The sequence below is a fragment of the Phascolarctos cinereus genome, unplaced genomic scaffold, assembly GCF_003287225.1.
Source record: "Phascolarctos cinereus isolate Bilbo 61053 unplaced genomic scaffold, phaCin_HiC Scaffold_1;HRSCAF=81, whole genome shotgun sequence".
NCBI lineage: Eukaryota > Metazoa > Chordata > Mammalia > Diprotodontia > Phascolarctidae > Phascolarctos > Phascolarctos cinereus.
Window position 1 is genome coordinate 286,404,697 of NW_027555514.1, and position 20,531 is coordinate 286,425,227.

At 50.5% G+C, this 20,531-nt stretch overlaps 1 protein-coding gene across 1 annotated transcript in view; it reads left to right on the plus strand.

Annotated features, from left to right (window-relative positions):
* Positions 1–996: 996 nt before the first annotated feature.
* The window catches only part of EFCAB6 (EF-hand calcium binding domain 6), a 165,683-nt gene continuing 146,148 nt past the window's right edge, over positions 997–20,531 (plus strand). The window contains 5 exon segments of the mRNA XM_078150502.1: positions 997–1,091; positions 1,606–1,754; positions 6,126–6,337; positions 11,361–11,449; positions 15,671–15,734. Of these exon segments, the coding sequence (XP_078006628.1) occupies positions 997–1,091; positions 1,606–1,754; positions 6,126–6,337; positions 11,361–11,449; positions 15,671–15,734 (609 nt within the window).

A 20,531-nucleotide genomic window follows, 5' to 3' on the forward strand; every position in this document is an offset into this window, starting at 1 on the left:
TGGCTGCAGGCATCACTGGACCCCTCTGCCTGGGAACCAAAACCTCTGTGACAGCCTGGGACCTTGTCCAGCTTATGTGCCTGGGCCCCGTGTCCTTGGCCAGCAGAGGCCAACCCTTCAATCTTTCCCTGATCAGCTCTCCTCCCCCTCCCCTGGTCTTTCCCTGATGAGCTTCTCACACCCACACAATCCTGGTGTGAAAGTTCCTGCATCCCCTGCCTCTGACATAGCTACCTCATCTTGCTGCTACTGACCATTCACATTTCATTCCCAGCCAGACCACCAGCCCTGGCAGGTCAGAGCTTTCCTAACATCCTCCCAAGTTGTCTTAGCCTGGATGACTACTTTACCCCAACTTTTTATTATTTTTGCCACTCTAAAATTCACTTTGAGGCATTATTTTAAGTTATTTGGGGGGGGGGAATTTGGGAGAGCCAGCTGATTTCCTGCCTTATTCTACAATCTTCCCACAATTCCCTCTCCCACAGTAGCTTTTTGTGGTCAAGTTCTTTTTTGTTGTTGTTTGCCCTTTTTCCTGCCTATTTCTTGACTTTAAACTTTATGTTAAAGTTGGGCTCTGCCCACTTGGGGATGTGGAGGCAAAAAGCTTCAGGCTTTTTCATGCTGCTTTTTTTCAGAGCCAGTCTGAGGGTCTGCAAGTTTTTAGTGCTTCCAAGACGGTGTGATCCTGGGAGAGGTGTGGTCACTGCTCTCCTGGTCTGTGCTCTGGTCTTTACCCAGGAAAGGCTCCTGCTCCCCTGAAGCCACATGTGCTAGTGCTCCTCTTGGTCCTGTAGCTGCGACCAGGGTCCCTGCTGACCCCCAGTGCTCCTCACTGCCCTGGAGCTGTGATCCAGAACTGTGTATGAGCACTGGAGTTACCAATCAGTGCCAGCAAAGGGTTCCCTGGAATCTCTTTCCCACCAGTTGTCTGAGCCCTTCACCATCTCTGGGCTGACAGCTCCTGAAGCTTCTGTGGCAGTGGCAATGGCAGCGATGGTGGCAGTGGCGGCAGTGGTGGCGGTGGTTCTGGTGATGGAAGTGGTGGCGGTGGTGGCGGTGATGGCGGTGGTGGCGGCTCCTCATTGCGTGTGGGCTATGGACAGACTTCCACCCCAGTGTCATAGACCTATCCTGCCATCCTCTTAAGTTTTCTTTGGCTGGAAAAATGCCTCCTCTTGACCTTTTGTTGGCTTTGCTGCTCCCAAATTTGATTTGAGGTGTTATTTTAAAGTTGTTTGGAGAGGAATGTTGGGAGAGCTCAGCTGGTTTACCTCTAATCTGCCATCTTGGCTCCTCACTTTACCATGTACTTTTAGAGGGGATTTTTAATTCCTCCCTGTCCTAGACACGCCTACCCCTATCTCTGTCCCATCTCATCACTCAGTGGCATTTTAGGAAAGTGTTTGTTTTGAGTTTCTCCTTTCCTGAGGGCCTGTTTGGACTGCCCCAAATCTTGGTGTGTGAAGGTCCCCACGGACTGGGCAGGCAGATCATGGGGGGAGGGGGGGAATTCCCTGAGCCTTCCTGTTTCCATTCAGGAAAGGCAGGACCGTGGCCCAGGGACACCCTAGTCACAGGATGCTGTTTTCTTTTCTGTCACAGGGAGTTAATACGAACAGTTGTGAATTCAGTGGATTTGGGGTCTTTGCATCCCACAACTGCTGGAATCAAAGCAGATGCAAGGCCTCATTCTTCGCCCTTTGGTATCACAACCGCTAATGCTGGCAGAAATCTCATCAAGTCATCTTCATGTGAGTACCCAGGACTGTATTTAGAAAAGCAGCTGTATTCAAACATGTTACCAAGGAGCCAATGATGGTTAGGTTTCAGATGTCACTTGCTTGTTCTGCGGCCTGGGCAAGTCACTTTCCTTTCTGGGGCTCAGTTTCCTCATCTGGAAAATGGGACAGTTGGATAAGACTTTTGTTGGAGGTGCTTTCTGTGCTAACATCTGGTGATTCCAATCTTTGTACAGAATAGAACAGAGGGACCCCTTGTAATGTTGCCCTAATTGATGCAACAAGGTGAAATTTCCTTATCCTCTCAAGTTACCACTTTGGGTGACTGAATCTAGCTGAATGTTTTCCCTCTCTGAGACCATCAGCAGTGTCTTCGGGGACAGCTCTTCCCTTTACATGTTGTCCTGGTCCACGGTGAGGGAGGAGGAGGAGGAGAAGGGGCAGAAGGGGGAGGAGGGGCAGGAGGGCTGGGGGGAGGAGGGGAAAAGGAGGGTAGAAGAGGAGGGGAGGAGGAGGAGTGGGAGGGGGAGGAGGAGGAGAAATACCTTTCGATCAGTACCTGGCTTCACTCTGCTGAGAAGAGGGAGACCAGACTGACTTAACTGATGGATGGTGGAGGTTCGTCCTGTGCTTGGTGAATGACTATCCTCCTTTTCTACCTTCTTCTCAAGCGCCAGAGGCTTTTCTTCATCTCCCTCCCAAGCAGTGCTAGCAGGCTAATTGGATTTTTTTTCTTTCCCAAAGTATGCTCCCATACCTTAAAAAAATGGTTTAACTTTCAAAGAAAGAGAAATTAATTGATGGTGGCTTCATGCCGGTTCCCCTAGAGGTTGAAACAGGGCCAAGTCATTCAAAAGCAATTTTCAGCTTTTGGGAACTTGGGGAACGAAAAAAGATTTGAGGCCTGGGAATGAAATCTTTCCAGTCTCTCAGTGGCAGGCCTCTGGTGACCTTTCCTCGTGTGCCTCACCATCCCTGGCTGTTTTTCTCTACCTCTTACACCCTCCAGACCCATCCTGATCATTCCAGGCCAGAGTGGACAGGAGGGTTCATGTGTCAGTGTGACAGCACTGAGTGACAGAATTAACTAAGGCATTCAATGCTCCTGAGAAGGACCATTTGTTACCAGTTTACAAATGAATCTCCACTGTGTCAACACCCTGTGGGTTTGAAGCCAAAGATATTCAGCTCAGTTAGTTTGGTTTTTGCATTGCATGCGTACTCTTCCCTACCCAAGTAATTTCTCAAAATTTCAGATCTGATAATTTCTGGGTACATACATACATATATGTACACACAGTAATAAATGTATAGACAACAGGCAATAATACGCATGTGGACATTAGACAATAACACCCATATGCAGTAATAGAGACATACACAGTATTTCGGGACATGCACAATATACAGTGATACATAGAACAGGCAACAATGCCCCCACACAAAGCATAACGTTGTCATACTATAATGGCACACAGTATTACCTGCAATTTAACACACACACTGTGTCCTAGGACAGATACATACACTTTAAAGTACTCTACTGCTTGCTCACTCTCACGGGGATGACAGTGATGAGACAAGCCTCGTCGCTCGTCGGCTTGGACCTGTCATGTCTCGGCCGTGGGAAGCTCCAGGCGAGGACGCTGCCCTTCAGGCTTTGTCAGGTGGACAACAAGCCACGGCCCAGGGCTTGGGAGAATTGCCTGGGGTGGGTGACCGCATCAGCTCCCCCAGCTTCACTGCCCGCCTCCTGCGGGTGATGCTCACATCACTTCTCTAGCCCAGGCCTCTCTGCTGACTTCTGTCCTCTCTTCCTCTTGGACGCTTCAAACTGGATGTCTTAAACTCAACGTGTGTCAAATGGAATTCATTATTGCCTCCCCTCCTGACACCCTCCTCTCTGAAATTGGGGGAATAAGAATAGCTCATTTTTCTGTAACATCATGAAGCTTACCAACTACTGCCCTTCCACAAGCCCTGCGAGGGGTGGAAGTATAGTTGTTATTATCCCCCTTGAACTGAGTTGCCCGTCTTCATAAATCTAAAAATGGCAAGGAGATACCTTGAACCCAGGACTTCTGGCTCCCAGTGCAATACCCTTTGCACCCCGTTTTGATGGATTGATTCAGGGTCTGCTTTGTCCATACCCGAGGCCATCTAGGAACCCAGGTGGCATCATGGCTGTACCCAGAGGGGCTCAGTGACTCAGTGAGAAATTGCAATGATAAATGGGGGTGAGATGGGGGGCACAAATAATCCCACCATCCTTCTCTAGTTGTATGTCATAGGTGTGTTCTAGGGGAGATGGAGCTTTCGTAAAATGATGTTTTATATCTGCCCAGAGCTTAATAAGTGATGGACAGAGCTAATAAATAAACTATAATCACAAAACCATTTACAGCCTTGTGCGTAAAAGCTGAAGATTTACTGGCCCACAAACATTCTTTTCCCACCTTCTCTCTCTCCCTGGTAGGTAGTAAAATAGCTGAAATTCCATGGTAAAAGAAAATTAAGTCATTTGTTACTAATTTGTGCCATCGGTGAGTACATACCGTATTTACCCGTCCTATTGTATTTAACTTGCATGTTCCCCTCTTCTCCATTTTAAGACAGGAGTGGAGTATGTGCACATGCATGTACACATATGTGGTTGAAGGGGGTACATTAGTTACATTTATTCCAACTCACCTTGAATGTTCTCCATCCACGACACGTTGGCTGGTGCTGGCACCATGTCTGAGTAGAGATGTTGATAAGCTGGAGTGAGAGCTTTGGAGACCGTGGCAGAGGAAGACTGGGGGAAAGGCCTGGCCGGCGTTGGCCTGCAGGAGGCAGGAGTAGGCAGGTGATAATGCTGATAGACTGTCCTGTGGCAGAGGGAGCCAGCTGTTCTGGGCGGCTCAGAGGGTCGGACTGGGACACGTGGCTGATGACGACAGAAAATGATCTGCAGGACAGGGATTACGGTTCGTCGCAGGCCCTGAGCTTTCCATGATGTCTTTGTCTCTGTGCCCTCGCACCTAGTGTTGCACTGGCGCACACACACGTGTCGCTTAATAAATGCCTGTTTGTTGATTGATTGTGTATGTACAGGACGTGTTTCCCCTGGTAGAAGGTAAGCTTCCTGAGGACAGGGAGTGTCTCCTTTTGTCTCTGTATCCCCAGCCCCTAGAGCTGTGCCTTGCATATAGCAGGCACTTCCTAAGAGTCCTTGTTGGTTGCCGGGCAGAGGCTGGCAGGTGCCAGGCTGGGAACACGGTAGAAGACATTCAGTTCCAGGCCAGATGGGAGGTTGGATAAGGGGGGAGGATCATGGAGGTGGCTGACTTTTTCATAAGAGAGCTGAGCCTGACTTCTGGGCCTCGGTTTCCTCATCTTTGCTCTGGGGTGCACCAGCAGCTTCAGGGTCTCTTTCGGCTCAGCCTCTGAGCATTTTTCATTCCCCACATGGGGGTGAGGTCCAGCGATGTACATGCTCTGCGTAGGCTCTGAGTGCCCCCCATCTTTTCTTTTAGCCAAACGGGCTTTGCTGCTCTGTGATCTGGGGCATTCCCTGCTCCTGCCAGGGGGAGTGGACCCAGATGGGGAATGGGCAGGAAAGATTCTGAGTGGGGGAAAATACCCAAGGAAAGACTGTTTTCAGATTCGTGTACTTACTGGGACCCTCCGGGATCCCTGACTCATTTCAGACCGTGTGGCTTCTGCTTCCTCTGATGCAGACTGAGACCCTTCTCAGATTTTGTGCCCGGAGGCCTCCCGATGGAGGCTTTCCCAAAGACCAGCTGATCCTCTGACCCTTGTTGGGCCTAATGATCCAACAATGTCAATAAAACCATGTAATCTACCCTTAATTAGATTCTCCTATTACTCCCCTGCTGTCAGATCTGTGAATTAAAGTTCCTACTATGCGCAGAGGCATACAGAAACAGGAGTCCCTGGCCTCAGAAAGCTGACGTTCTGGGAGGGTTAGAAGAAAGAGCCTTTCCTTTGTGCTGCTTTGTGTTCATTCCCTCAGAGCTGGAATCTCCTGGGGGGTGGGGATCCCCAACTCAGAGTCCTAGACCTTGGATGACTGGGAAATCCCCTTCCAGGTCCCCAGTCATGTAGAGCAGCATAGAAAGCATTCTCCTCCTCGGAGCCAGCAACGCTGTGTGACCTCAGGCAAGCCTCTGAGTGTCTCTGAGCCTTTTCCCCAAGGGGAGGGACCATTCGCTCCCCCTTCCACCCAGAGCTGTGTGGGGCCCGGGCCGGCCATCACTGGGTCTTGGGCTGTTACAGAAAGGTGTTTATGAAGCTGAGCTGCTCTGGCCCCGTTCTGAACACTTCTCCCTGGTTCTCTGTTGTAAATGCACTTACTAAACAGCTGCTTCTGTTTTCCAGCCATATGCGTTGTGAATCCCATCTTGTCCTTTGCGGATCTCGATCGAATCTTCTTTCAAAAAATTCTCGAGAAAGAAGACGACTTGAAGAAAGCGTTTAACATAATTGATTCTGAGCAGACCCTGAGGGTGACAAAGAATCAGCTGAGAAGGATAATTGAAGTCTACCTTCTGCCTCTCACCCGCAAGCAGTTTAATGAAGTCCTGTCTCAGGTATGGACAGTGGGCTGCAGGTGACCCGAGGCATCTACTCAATTCTCATGGTTCTTCAAAGTAAAGTGGGGGAGGCAAGGAGGGTGTGACAGGAGCAATGCATCGGGACTCGGGGTCCTAGGACCCTGGGGACCTAAAGCAAGGCAGTTCTCCTTAGAGCTTTCATTTATTCATCTGTAAGATTAAGGGGTTGGACTAAGATACTCCCAGCTCTGACATCCCCTATTCTAAGGTGCCTCCCAGCCCTGACCTTCCCTGTTCTAAGGCCCCTCCCAGCCCTGACCTTCCTTGTTCTAAGGCCCCTCCCAGCCCTCACCTTCCTTGTTATAAGGCCCCTCCCAGCTCTGACCTTCCCTATTCTAAGGCCCCTCCCAGCCCTGACCTTCCTTGTTCTAAGGCCCCTCCCAGCTCTGACATCCCCTGTTCTAAGGCACCTCTCAGCTCTGACACCCCCTGTTCTAAGGCACCTCTCAGCTCTGACCTTCCCTGTTCTAAGGTTCCCCCTAACTCTGATGTTCTCTGCTCTATGGGCTTACCATAGCTTTAATAGCTATGACTTCCTATGAGGAACCTCTGGGAAGAAGCCAGCTTCCTCATATCATACATCTCGTGTACATAGTAATACTTTTGTGCAGCTTGCCCTCAAGGCCCTTATAGTTTGGGCAAATACATTCAAAATAAATACATTTGGGTAAATATAGTGATGCCAAGGGGGCAGTTAGGTGGTGCAGAGGATGGAGTGCTGGACTTGGAGTCAGGAAGACCTGAGTTCAAATCTGGCCTCAGATATTTACTAGCTGTGTGACCCTGAGCAAGTCACTTCCCCCCACTTGCCTTGGTTTCCTCATCTGTAAAATGAGCCGGAGAAGGAAATGGCAAATCACTGCAGTATCTCTGTCAAGAAAACCCCGATAAAGTCGTGGAGAGTCAGACTCAACTGAACAAGGGATGACAAGAACATGCCCTGGGTGGGCAGTTCGAAAACCACACGCATCCATGCACGGACACACACACACATACACGTACACACACACACACACACACACACACACACACACACACACACACACGTATGCTCACGGGGGTGGTAGCTGACCGGGCAGAGTTGTGTTTCAGCTAGGGTTTGGACCTAGGGGCCTTGTCGGCTTCTTCCACCCCTGGGAGCCTAGATTCCTACATGGGCTGGTGGGTTTTTCCAAGGTCTCCCTCGGCCCTTTCGGTCCTCCCCAGACTCCTCCTCTTCAGGCTGTGAATCCCCAGCTCCTCCAGCCGCTGGCCCTGCCACAGCCTCTGGCCCCCTGGCCACCCTGGCTGTCCCCTCTGAGTGACCTCCACTTCATCACTGTCTGTGGTGATTGTTTGGAAAGCCAGGCCTGCTCCCCACAGAAGCTGCTCCTCCCTGGGCTCTCACGCCAGGCTCTTGGGGAAGTCTGGCCTCTAGTTACTTTGCCCATTCTGGAGCTGTGGAGCCGTTTGTCAGGAGAACACATAACCAAAGATGAATTTCTGGCGGGCTCCAGTTCCGCTCGACCCCTGTGCCTTTGATTTTCCTGTCCTCAGATTTCACAGGCTTTTCCCGGGCTCTTTCCGGACGTGTTTGTTGTTTCTTTCTCTCAAGTAGGTACCAATTCTGGTGCCTTTTGTCCTCAAAGCTCTTGTCCCTGAAAGCCCAGCATGTGTCTTAACGGCAGCTCAAGAAATCGAGCAGATTCCCCTGGACCCTTCGGGACCTCCTCTACTATTGGTCACCTCTCTGTCGGCACTGATTGTGACCCCTTCCTACTGTGGTAGCCGGCCCTCGTCTCAGCAGCCGTCTGTCCCTGGAGGCTGCGGGGGGGTGAGAGCCGATCATTTGTGGTCCATTGCCAGGTGTCCTCAGAAGCCTTCCCAGCTCAGCAGGGAGAGTTTGGGTTCTGCTGGCGGAGCCTTTGAGAGCCGGGATCACTTCCATGCCTTGATTAGGAGGATCATAGTGGAGGGGGGTATGTACGTCCAAAGTGGGCTCTCAGCCTGCCTTTAGAGATGACCTGAGCTTCAGCCCTGCAGGCCTTTCATTAGATGCCTCCCAGAGTTTTCTGCAAATATTCCCCTCCCTCCAGGGGCTTAGGCCAGGCTGACTTGTGCCTGTGGATGGGGCAGTAGGAGCTAGTGTCAGGGTTCAGGTCAGTGTGCTTTTATTATGCTCCTCTTGTGTACGGGGCACTGTGCTAGGTCTGGGGGGGCAAAGATGACAAAAGCCATGCCCACAGGCCCAGCCCTTCAAAAGCTTACAGTCTAATGGGGGTGGGGGTTGGGGGGGGTTTCCTGATACATCACGCAGATGAACCAACATGACTCGCAGCAATCAATCAGCTACTAAGCATTTATTGAGCACCTACTGTGTGCATAGCACCGTGCCAGGTCCTTGCCCTCGAGGAGCTTCATTGCTAACATGCACACATAGAAACAAATACAAAATCTTTAAAAATAGAGGCCATCTGCGGGGAGGGGCCCCGGCCAATGGGACATTAGAAAGGCTGACGGAAGGGGTCTGGAGCTGAGCCCCAGAGGAAAGCAGGCGTTCTTAGAGGAGAAGGCGAAGAAGGGGGCATTCTAGGCCTGGGCAAGGCCCCGAAGGCAGCCGGGAGCAGGGATAGACAGACCAGGGTGGCAGAGAAGGGGAGTGGGGGAGATGAGGCCCCGAGGCAGGCCGGAGCCCCAGGGTCAGGCCAGTGTGCTGGGGCTAGAATTCACTGGGAACGAGCAAAGTTCTTCCCTTTCCAGTCCCCCCAACTCCCTGCCTCTTGTGTGTGTAGGAAACGGGCGATCTGTGACCCTGGGCAGGGAGGAGGCCAGCAGTGGGGCTGCAGGGCAGGGCCGGGTGGCAGCAGCTCCCATCCAGAGATCTCTGTCCCCAGGTCCGTCCAGGTCTGCTTCACTGGGTCAGGAGTGAGCTGCTCCCCACCCCTCCTCCATACCTCTCAGCGTCTATGCCTCCAATGTTACCTTCTACGGGGTCTTCTTTTCAGGGCCCTCCTGCTCCTGGAATGCCTTCCCTGTGGAGGCGGTGAGGTGGGGGATGGAGAGAGCGCTGGCCCTGGAGTCAGGAAGGCTGTGTGACCCTGGGCGAGTCATCTGACTTCTGCGTGCCTCAGTTACCTCCATAGTAAAACAGAGTCATAACAGCACCTAACTCACAGGATTCTTGTAAAGGCCGGATGAGAGACTGTTTGTAAAGCATGTTGGGGCATGTAGTAGGCACTTTATAAATGCTAGTTCACAAGGGAAGGGAATCTACATTTATTAGGCACTGTGCTAAGCAGTTACACATATTATCTCACTTGGTTCTCATAACCACCCCATGAGGTAGGTGCTGTCATTAACTCCATTTTACAGATGAGGAAACTGAGGCAGACGGCAAGTAAGTGCCTTGCCCAGGCTAGTGTCTGAGGCCAGATTTGAACTCAGGAGTGCTGAACCCTTTCCACTCTTCTAAGGTTACTTTGTATACTCTGTAGGGATCTTGTATATACCTAGTAATTTACATGCCTCCGCCATTAGAAGGGGGATTCCCTGAGGGCAGAGACTATCCTTTTGACTTTTTGTATGGCAGTGCCCAGCATGATGCCTGTCACACAGTAGGTGCTTAGTAAATGTTGACTGATTGGTTGCTCCTTTCCTCCATGCACACTACAATCCAGGCTGCCTGTGGGCATCTCAGGATGCCCTCCCCTCTCTCACCTTGAGTTGGGGGGGCTCTCTGCCTCCCTCTATAAGCCTGTGCCCAAAGCATCTCCTCAGAGGTGAGTGTTAGAGAGGCCTGAGTGGAGCTCAGTGCTGTCCACGTGGACATTAACCTAAGGCTACAAATTCTGAGTCTGCTTTGGGGGCCTGGATTTGTGGGAGAGCCTGTCCGGTCTGGGAGACGTGCTCTTGGCATTCTCTCGTCCAGCACAGTTGTCCAACGTGCTTGACAGGAGCACATGTCACAAGTGGGGATTGTACCTGTTTTGCTTTGTTGTCCGAAGTTTGAGAGGCCACCAGAATTAGGGTTATTTAGGATAAAGAAGAGAAGATGTGGGGGTTATGAACTGACTTCAGCCTCTGAAAGATGGGTTGGACTGATCCTGTGGGGAGATCCAGAGGTCAGAGTTAGGAGGAATGCGGGGAAGTGGGAAGGAGGAATGTGAAGCGGGTGAAGGTTGTGGACCGACTATGTGGAGGCCAGAGTCTGCTGCTCCCTAAGCAGGAACAGGGTAGTAGGGGCTCATACTTCTGGCCTGGATGGGGCCAGATGAGTCCTCTTCTAATGGGGGGGGTCTGAGCTTCTAGAAAGGTTGCCAGGTCCTGTGGTTGACAGAACCCTTGAATCCACTCCTGTCCTGCTTTTGTCGGGCTAAAAAAGCCAATGGAGAGAAAAGCGAGCATTGAAGGACTGACCCAGGATTAGAGCTAGTGAAAAAGGCCCTGGCCAGAAATGAGTTGAGTGGCCTGAGCCTCTGCCAAGTTAGCAGCCCACTGGAGTGTGGGCTAATTGCTTGGACTTGTAAACCCTTCTTCCTGCTGCTATGGAAAATGGAGTTCATAGATATGTGTGGGTGGAAATCAAAACATACTTATACTCAGTTTACTGCCTTCAGAAACCAGTGACTGTAATATGGAGAAGGCAGAATCTTTCTTTTTCCGCTCCACATTTTGGTTTTACTAGAGGACAGAGTGCTCTAGGTCCTCTGAGGTGGAGGTCCAGATTCTGCTGGGTCCTCCATCACTTGGGAGCTGCTGGATCCCTGGGATTGTTTTGGAGAAGTACTTGGCTTCCCCTGGTACCCAAACTAGCCACCCAGGTGTCCTCTCACTAGGTGGTGCTCGCATCTGAATGGCTGGGGATGTCTGCTCCACTCGAGTCTTGGAAGGGATAGCTGTGAACCTCTGAATCAACCGCTCATCCTACAAAGTCTGCCGTTCAGGGTCAGGGGTCGGAGGCTGGCAGGGGTTGCCCTCCCCTGGACACTGTCCCTCTAGTGTTGTTTGCTTTGTATTGCAGATCCCGCTCACCAGCAATGGGGAAGTGCCCTACCTGGAGTTCCTGGCCAGGTTTGGCAGGCTGATCACAAATGTGCACTCCCTAAAAAGGTAAGGAATGGCTTGTCCTTTATGGAATCCAGTGTCGGCCCTATGGCTCCTATGAAAGTGGGGGATGGAGGCAGGCGGAGACGGTCTCCTTGGGTGCCTCTTGTTGGTGTGGAGTGACCCTGGACTCTAGCAGTTGGACCGGAGAGGTCTCTCCCTCTGGTTCTGATGCCTCGGCAGGTGCTGCCCAGCTGGCGAGGCTGTGAGTGCCAGCCGAGTGGATGGACTGCTTCTCTCTTGTCACAGAACCAGCCCAGCTGGGCGTGAACAAGCCCAGCCCCCCAGCAGCGTCCACCAGCCCATGATGGCTTTCGGCCACAGCACCTCACAATGACTTTCTGCTGAGGGGCCAGTTCCACGAGCATTTATGAAATGCAAGCATTTCAACCTGGGTTGGCCTCTGATTCAGACTGACTCTGTGACCCTGAATGAGTCATTTCCCCTTGGAGTTCCCTGGGTGGATCTCTGGGCTGCTAAGTTTCAGAGAAGGTGCTCTCACTTCCAGGAGCTCCTCAAGCCACTGAAGTTGCAGTTTGGTGCCCCTTCCCCCACCAAAAACATGCCAAGGATGCAGAGACAAAAATGAGGCCATCTCTGACCTTGAGGAGCTGCAATCAGCCTTGGGACGTGAAGGGCCACTGCCAGGGAGCTCGCGACCTTTGAACTGTGAAGGAATGGATAAGAATTTCTTTGGGCAGGCCTGTGCTAAGCTCTGAACATAGAAGGGAGTGGGGAACAGTTCCTGCCCTTAGGGAGCTTCCATTCTAATAGGGGAAGACTACTCCTAAAGGGGAGTGGTAGCCATGGAGGGGTGGCCTTTTTGCAATGGCTAATGTTGATTTAATGACTGATCCCACAGTTAGAGGTGCAAAGGAGGTCTAGGGGCAGGGGGGCGTGGGCATGGCAGCGTGGCAGCGTGGCAGCATGGCATGAAGGTGTCCTGGGAGTGGTGTGCTGGGTTTGGGTCAGCCTAGATGTGGTGAATTCTCACCACTCCAAAGCCCAGGGCCTGCAGGCAGGAGCCAGAGCGGAGACATTAAAATTACTTGAAGAGTATCAGAACTAATTTAATTGATGAATCCGTTGTTATTCATGATTTATTCAATAAACACTTAATAAATGCCTCCTCCAGTCAGTCAATGAACATTTATTAAGCACCTAGTATGTGCCAGGCAGTGTGGTAAGCGCTGGACAATGCCCATGTAAGGTCCAAGAGAAGATAAAAAGATCCTTGAGACTTGGTGGCTAGCTTCAAGGAGCTTATGACCCAGCAGGGGAAGATAATCATAAGAAAAATCAGAGTGTGGTGAGGGGGTAAGAGAAGCCCATCATGCTTGGGCATTCAAGGAGGGCTTCCTGGAGAAGGTGGTGTTTGAGGCCAGTGCTAGAGGATGGGAGCACGTTTAGCAGATGGAGGTGGAAGGGACAACGTTTCAGAGGGCAAGGCACATCCCTTCTCCGTTTCTTTGTCTATGAAATGGGGTTAATAATACTTTCAGACCCGACCCCACAGGATTATTTTGAGGAAAAAGCACTTTGAAGTAAGCTTTAGAATGTAAGCTCCTTGAGGGTAGGAAGTGTCTCACTTTTGTATTTGTTTTTGTTAAGCACCTAGTACAGTGTCTAGTACCTAGTACACCTCATACCGTAGGCACTAAAATGTCTGTAAACTTTCAAGTTCTGTAGGAATTGAGAGTTACCATCATTAATGCTCTAATTTATAATAATTCAGTGAAACATTCTGAAAAGTAACACACAGAGCCCTGGAGTTGCTTCTTAGCCTGGAGTCGACGGTTAGAATTCAGAGGATCCCTAAACTTGGATGGGAAAATGACATCTTGATTTCATTCTGCCTGGTTTCCTTTGCAATCCCCTGTGTTTTATTTTATGGTTTAGAAACAGACTCAGAGAAGGGGTCTGTCCATGGGCTTTTCGAGACTGATTGCCCAAGGGGTCTGGGACACAAGCAAAGGGGAGAACCCCCGCTCCAGAGTCAGGGGGTGAGGTAAACATGTTAACAATGAGGAGTCATTATAGTAATTGGACTTAAAAGAAGGGAAGCAAAAGGCAAAATTTTACATTCTTAAATTCGTATATGTGCCATCTGCTCTCTGTTTCCTCTTGAAAAGGCTTAGAGGGACACAGGGTTTAACTCTAGAAAGGACCTCAGAAGTTGTTTCATTCAACTCCCTTATTTTTCAGTGGAGGAAACTGAGGTCCAGAGAGCAAACTTGCCCAAGACTTGCCCAAGGTCAGACAGATAGAGCATCACAGAGATCTAGAAATAGAAGAGATCCCAAAAGCTTTCTAGACTAATTTCACATATAAGGAAACTGAGGTCTATACTGGGAAAATGATTTGCCCAAAATCACACAGGTGACAGAAATGGGGTTTGAACCCAGGTCCACTGACTTCAAATTCAGTGCTCTTTGGTAATCATGGCTTTGCGGTTCTAAGTTTAAAATATGCTATGGAATGGAGCAAAACAAAATAAAATTTGTAAAACGTGCAGGCTGCCATTATGTGAATGGGCCTCCTTTTCCTCTGAAATGAATCAGTCTCAGAGCTGAAAGGGATTTCAGAAGCCAAAGAGTTCCTTCCTTCTAATCCCAGGAGCCCCTCTGTGACCTACCTGACAAGGTAGGTCACAGATAAGGTCCAGAATCTGCTTGGGGACAGAAGGGGTCCTAAGACGGCCCGTTACACTTTTGGAAGTTGGGATTATGGAAGTTTTTTTTCACCTCGTGCCTAAGTCTTTCTATTTGCAACTTGTGTTACTGTTCTGCCTCCCAGGGCCAAGAACAAGGGTAACCCTGCTTCTCCTGATGGGAAGGGTCTTTCTGGGACTCAGTTTCCTCATGTGTAAAATGGGAGGCATGGACTAGATGGGCTCCGAGCTGTCTCTCAGCTGCCACAGAATCCTCACAGAGAACTCTCAGGCCTCCTTGTGTCTTTGCTTCTCCGAGATAAATATCCTGGGTGTAGGGCCTTTGAGGGATGTTCATTTAGCACAAACTAGAGGCCCTTCTCCATCTTGTCTGGCCCCTCTGGGATATCTCTAGAGAATCGGAGTCCTTCTTAGACTGTGATGCCCAGAGCTGAACCCAGCTCTCCAGGGGTGGTTGGACCAGGGCAGAGCACATCTGTCCCTGTTCCTGGACCCAATGGCTCTCCTAATGGGTGCCCTCCTCTCCCTTTCTGATTATTTTCTGCTTCTCAGAGGTGACTTAGGGAATCCTTTCTTAGTAGGAAACAGGACTCAAGCTTTAAATTTTAAATGCATACGATTCTCCACTCCACATTGGGAGCCGGTAACAATGGCAAAAGTGAAAAGTTGGCTATTTATTTTAAGAACATCTCCTTCCTTAAAGTCAGCTTTCTTTTCCTACGTGAACCCACCGCAGAGACACTCTGGTGACCTTAGCACAAGGATACCTCCCTGATCCCCACCGGGCAGGCTCTAGTATTCTTCCCATTCATGGGCCGTGACTCACCATGGGTTTCTGGGGCCTGATACCGAGGAGCCTGATGATCTTGTTCTAAAGGGCCCCATCCTAATCTAGGATTTCATCCCAAGGGATTACTGTTTGTTTTGCAAACTTTACATCTAAGCACCCATTTGAGAAGCTCCATTTGGGGAGAAATGGAAGCTACCATCTGAGCTGTGCTCTCAAAAGGGGGTGAGAAAAGAAACTGAGGTGTAAACTTGGATTTCTTGGTTTTGTGCTAGTACCCACCGACTTTTGTCCCCTTTGAGGTGAAAGAAATAGAGATGTGACCCCCCTTTTTATTCCATTTCAGCTGAGCCTACACTGGGCCTGGGCTGTTCTGGGGGCCAGCCTTGGGTGAACTGAGGGCAGTGATCTCCCAGCCTCCCTCCTGTGCGTGACAGTGCTCTGATGGGCCCTGGAGCACTAGATGCATTGCAAAGCAGTTGTGTCCCTGCTCTGTTCACTCACTGACCATTGATGGCTGATGAGAAGGCGATAGTGCTTAGGTCTAGGAGACATCGTTTTACTGCTATGGGCCTTAGTTTCCTCATCTGTCAATTGAAGGGATTGGGCTAAATGACTCTCAGGTCCCTTCCAACTTGGGAACCGGGCCCAGTGACCGTGATAAGATGCAAATGCAGCTTCTGGGTAGCCACCCCCCACAAGCATTTTGTCTGTCCCTCCTCTGCTTGGTATCAGGTATTCATCTTCTTGCCTTTTTTTGTTTTTTCAGGGTGACTGGGAAACAGTGTAACATCAGGTCATTGAATCAACTTGAATGCCTGTTAGGAGAAAAGGTATAATCATATTAGAATGTTCTCTAACCCACTTTCCCTGCCAACCCCTGCCTAAATAACAGCCACCAGAGGTAAATACCAGGAAACAGCCCGCCTGCTGTCACTGGCTCTCCTGTCAGACTCTTCCCCACAGTGGAGGCATTTGTGTCTCAGTCTGGTTGGAAGCCTGCATCCGGCTGCATGGCTTGCCTCGCTGGTGTTGATTGGGATGAATGACAAGGAGAACGCTGGGAATCTTAACGACTTTGTGTTGACTCCCCCTGCGGTTGTGATGGGTCCTCCCACCACATCTGGCAGCCTGGCGTCTCAGAGCCAGGATGGCATTGCAGCCGCCAGTGCCCATCTTGTGCCATGCAGGCCAGGGTCACCTGCATTGCCCATATTCACTTGCCCTGGTCCACATGGGGCTGTCTCTACTAGCCGCCAGCATGGTCCAGGGGGAGGAGGGCTGGACTAGGGGCTGGAGGGAGTGGGTCCAGGCCTGCCTGAGCCTGAGCACATCCTTTCCCATTTCTAGGGTTCCGTTTCCTCCACTCTAAAAATAAGGAGTTTGGGGTAAGCTTGCCTTAAAATAAGAGGTCTCTCAGGCCATGAACCTGTCACCCCAGGGCCTATGACTTCCGGTCTCTCTCCTCCCACTCACCCTTCATGCTACGGTCATAATAGTCTTCGTTACCCATCCATCTAGGCCACTAGGATGGGAGCTTCTAGAAGGGAGGGCCTAGTGCTTAACATGACACCTTGCTGGACCAAGTTATTGAAATAGTGGTTGTTGATGTCACTCCTCTGCTCAAAAGTCTTCCCTGGCTCCCTGCTCCTCTGAGTCAAGCTGAGACTCTTAGGCTAGGCGTACGAGGTGTTCCAGAAAGCAGGCAACACTCTGCCTTTCCCACCTTTGCTCCCAGGGAACTTCTCTGGTTCAGCTGGACAGCTCCTGATACCTGGAATGTCTTACCTCCCCCTCATTCATTTAAAGGGGCCATTCCAGTGCTCCCTCCTCCACAGAGCCCTCCAGGAGTCTACCTTCAAATGCCACCCAAGGCTTGGTATCTTTAGAATGCACTCATTGGGTAAGCTTGTTCATGACTGGCAGCAGGGTTGCCCCTTCTCAACAGTAAGCTCTTTGGTGGGGAAGGAGACAGGGTGAGGCTTTATTTAAGCTATAACTCTCCCCCAGTACCCAAGAATGATCTCTGCAAACAGTGGGTGCTGAATGGGTGTTTCTGGAGCAGTGTAGTGCTCTCAAATCCAGGTCAGTAGCTGGACATTTGCCCCTTCACCAGAACGTGGATGTCTCTCTTTCTGAGCCACAAGCGGGTGAATTACATTAACAAAGTGGGGACTGTGGCTGAAAGTGCTCCATTTAAAATGCCAATTTGAACAGTGCCTAATTGATTTTCCTCTGCTGAATTCTGAGATTTTCAAGTATTTTTAAAAAACCTACAATAGCCCTGAAGCCCTCATGTGTGAAAGCACTTCTCCTGCTGGTCACCCTGACAATCAGTGGTAGGGGAGAGTTTTGTGGCACCCTGAGCCATCTAACCCACTTTCCTGACTTCTTGACTGATTTTTACACCACCAGAATCCCTTGGTGGGAGCCAGGGGCCCAGGCCCTCCGCTGCCTCGCTGTGTGAATGTGGATGAGTCCTTTTTTGTCTTGGGGTCTCGGCATCTCCTCGGCAGAAGGAGGGGTTGGGTTGGGTGGCTGTGGGGGTCCCTCTGAGGCTCGAGACACTCTGGCCAGGTTGTTACCCTCCTGTGTCCGCGGCTGCCTGCTTTTCAGTCTGTCAGAAATCTGCCGGACATGAAGGCAGACATCTCTCTTCCTTGGGTCCTTTCCAAGCTGGCTTTGTCAGCGAGTAAGTGAAGGCGAGGGGAATGGGCAAACACTCACCTGAGTCAGACAATGGAGATCCTCTGTTGCTTGTTGGAATCACCCCCTGTTTAGCCAGAGCTTTGAAGGCTGCCAAGTCCTTTGTAGCTCACTGGAGCCTCCCAACACCCCCGGGAGGCAGGGACCCTGCCAAGCATCCCTCTTGTTCTATCAAGATCTGGGATTTCCTCTGGGTGGGGAGTTCCCCAGGATGGAAACCCCCTCTACCAGGCAGTCTGGGAGGGCTCTGCAGCTTTGTCTTCCCAAAGCTGGGAAGCAAGGTTAGATGACTTGCCCAGGGACACAATGGGAGGACTTGAACCCAGGTCTTTCTGACTCCCAGCCCTGCTTCTGGCTACTTTGTCATGCTGTCTCTTATGTCCAAAACCCCCTGATTCTGGAGACAGAGGCATAGTGGGGGGAGTCTTGGGCTCAGAGTCAGGAAGACTGGGGTCATATCCCACCCTGTACAGACACTCACCACCTGTCTGGGAACAAGTCCCCTATTTTCTCTGAGCCCCAGTTTCCTCCTTTGTGAAATGAGGGGGTTGGCTCAACAGTTTCTAAGGTCCCTCCAAGCTCCGACTCTATGATGCAATGACCTTTGATGCTACCCGTGTGACTGACCACAGGCAAGTGGTCACTTAATTGCTGTATCTGAAGCTGGGCTGGATGGCCTCGGAGGCCCCTCCCAACCCTAAATCTATGCTCCTACAATCCTAAATCTCTTCCCCTTTCTGTCCCTCAGTTTCCTCATCTGTCAAATGCCCTAGATGGCCTCAGAGGCCCCTTTTAGCTCTAGATCTGGAATCCTAGACCCTGTGGGTCTCTTTTCTTCCAAAATGTAATTGGAGCCACAAATCAAATGAAGAGATGTGGATTGAGGAAATAAATACCCCATGAGAAGCATGCCCTGTCCAGTGTGTGGGGCAGGGCAGAACAAACAGCAGATTCATTCATTGAGATTCTGTTTATGGTTCCATTGTGAAGCCTGCTGGTTGTAAGTAGGAGGCTGTGCCTTTCTCAGGGCTGTTCATGCTGGCGAAGGAAAGCCAGTGGGTTTGGAATTCTCCACAAGCATGCTTCAATTTCACACACCTTGCATTTTTCACCAGGCAGCCCAACCCTGCCAACAGTTTCATCTCTAATCAAGGCCTAATGTCTCACTTAAACTAACAAATGATTAGCCTTGAGAATAGAAATGTTAATTGAACCACAATTCACATGTTGGCTAATTGTTGTTTCCTGCTGAGTGCCTTCGTGGGTGTTAATATTCTTACATTACACTGACATGCTCTTATGCTGACTCAAGGCTGTGCCTAGCATAGTAGGGCCACAGAACCTGTCAGGGAAGTCAGTGGAAGAGCACAGAGGTCATTTGGAAGCCCAGATTTTCAGCTGCCCCACCCTGACCTGCCATGAGAATGCTACTGTGTGCTTAGGCATCCCAGAGCTCCTTCTCCCCTCCAAGACTGAACATTAGATCTTCAAAATGTGCCATTCAGTTAGGGAAGTTAAGACACCCCTGAGACCTCTGATGCTTGTTTACAAGTATGTATGTGAGTTGATGAGGGTATGTAGGGGGAAGGGAAGGAAATAAGCATCTGTATAGGGCCTACTGTGTGCCACGCACTTTACCCACACTATCTCATTAGATCTTCACAACGACCCTGTGAAAAGGGGCTTATTATTCTCATTGTACAGTGGAGGAAACTGAGGCAGACAGAGGGGAAGTGGCTTGCCTAGGGTCACATAGCCAGTGTCTGAGGCTGGATTTGAACTCAGGTCTTGACTCCAGGTCCAACGCCATCTAGCTGCCATTTTGCAGAGGAGTTAGCAGGGAGCTAGCTGTCCAAGGTTACCCTGATGAGGTGTCAGGGTCAGGATTTGAACTAGGTCTTTGGCCTCCAGATCTGCATCCATCCGGCTCCTCCATAGAAGTGGTCATTTAGTTCAGCTTTCAGAGCGCTGGTTCTTGGAGGAGATTTGAAGACCAGTGACATGTAGTCCCTGCCTTCATGGCGCTCCCAGTCTAGCAGAGAGCTCTGTCGCTTTCCCAGAGCCGTGTAGTAACATGGAACATGGTTGATACGTAGTAAGGGACCGACCAGGTTCTGAGTCAAGTCTGAGGAGCCACAGATCACCCTGGGACCCCTCCAGGTAATACTGGATAAATGAATTTCCTGGATTTTGAGATGGCATTGACCGGGCATCATGTTGATCTGTCTGTGAATCGCACTCAGAAGGTGGATTCAGCAGAAAATGTGCTCGCCTTGGGGTCTCCAATCAGGCCCCCTCCTGGCTCTGCTGCCCCTTCCCTGGATGACTTTGGGCAAGTCACTTCAGTCAGCCAGGTGGCATTTATTAAATGCCGACTATATGCCAGGCACTGTCTTATGAAGAATGGCTAAAGATAGCTCCTGCCTTCGCAGAGCACTCAGTCTAATGCTCTCCACTCTGGGCCTCAGTCTCCACATGTGTGAAATGAGTGGCTTGAGATGGCTTCTAAGGTTCCTCTTTGTTCAAAATACACGATCCTGCTGAGGAGACCTGAGAAGGAGCCATGACGACTGTCAGGGAGACTTTGGAGGCAAGTCCTAGGGAGTGAGTCGCTGGGAGCTCTAGGGACCCCAGCACTTGTAAGGGTCAGTAGCAGTACTAGAACTCAGGTCATCCTGACTCAAAGCATGGCAACCTACCATCCCACTGCGCCACCATTGGGGAGCTCATGTGGCTCTAGTGGTTTGTAAACCATCCTTGTCTATTATGTCATTCTCTAAGTGCTGGGTCTACAGTCAAGAAGACTTGAGTTCAAATCCAGCCCTAGACACTTCTTAGCTGTGTGACTTTGGGCAAGTCATCTAACCCCTGTCTGCCTCAGTTTCCTCAGCTATGAAATGAGGATAATAATAACAGCTCCTACC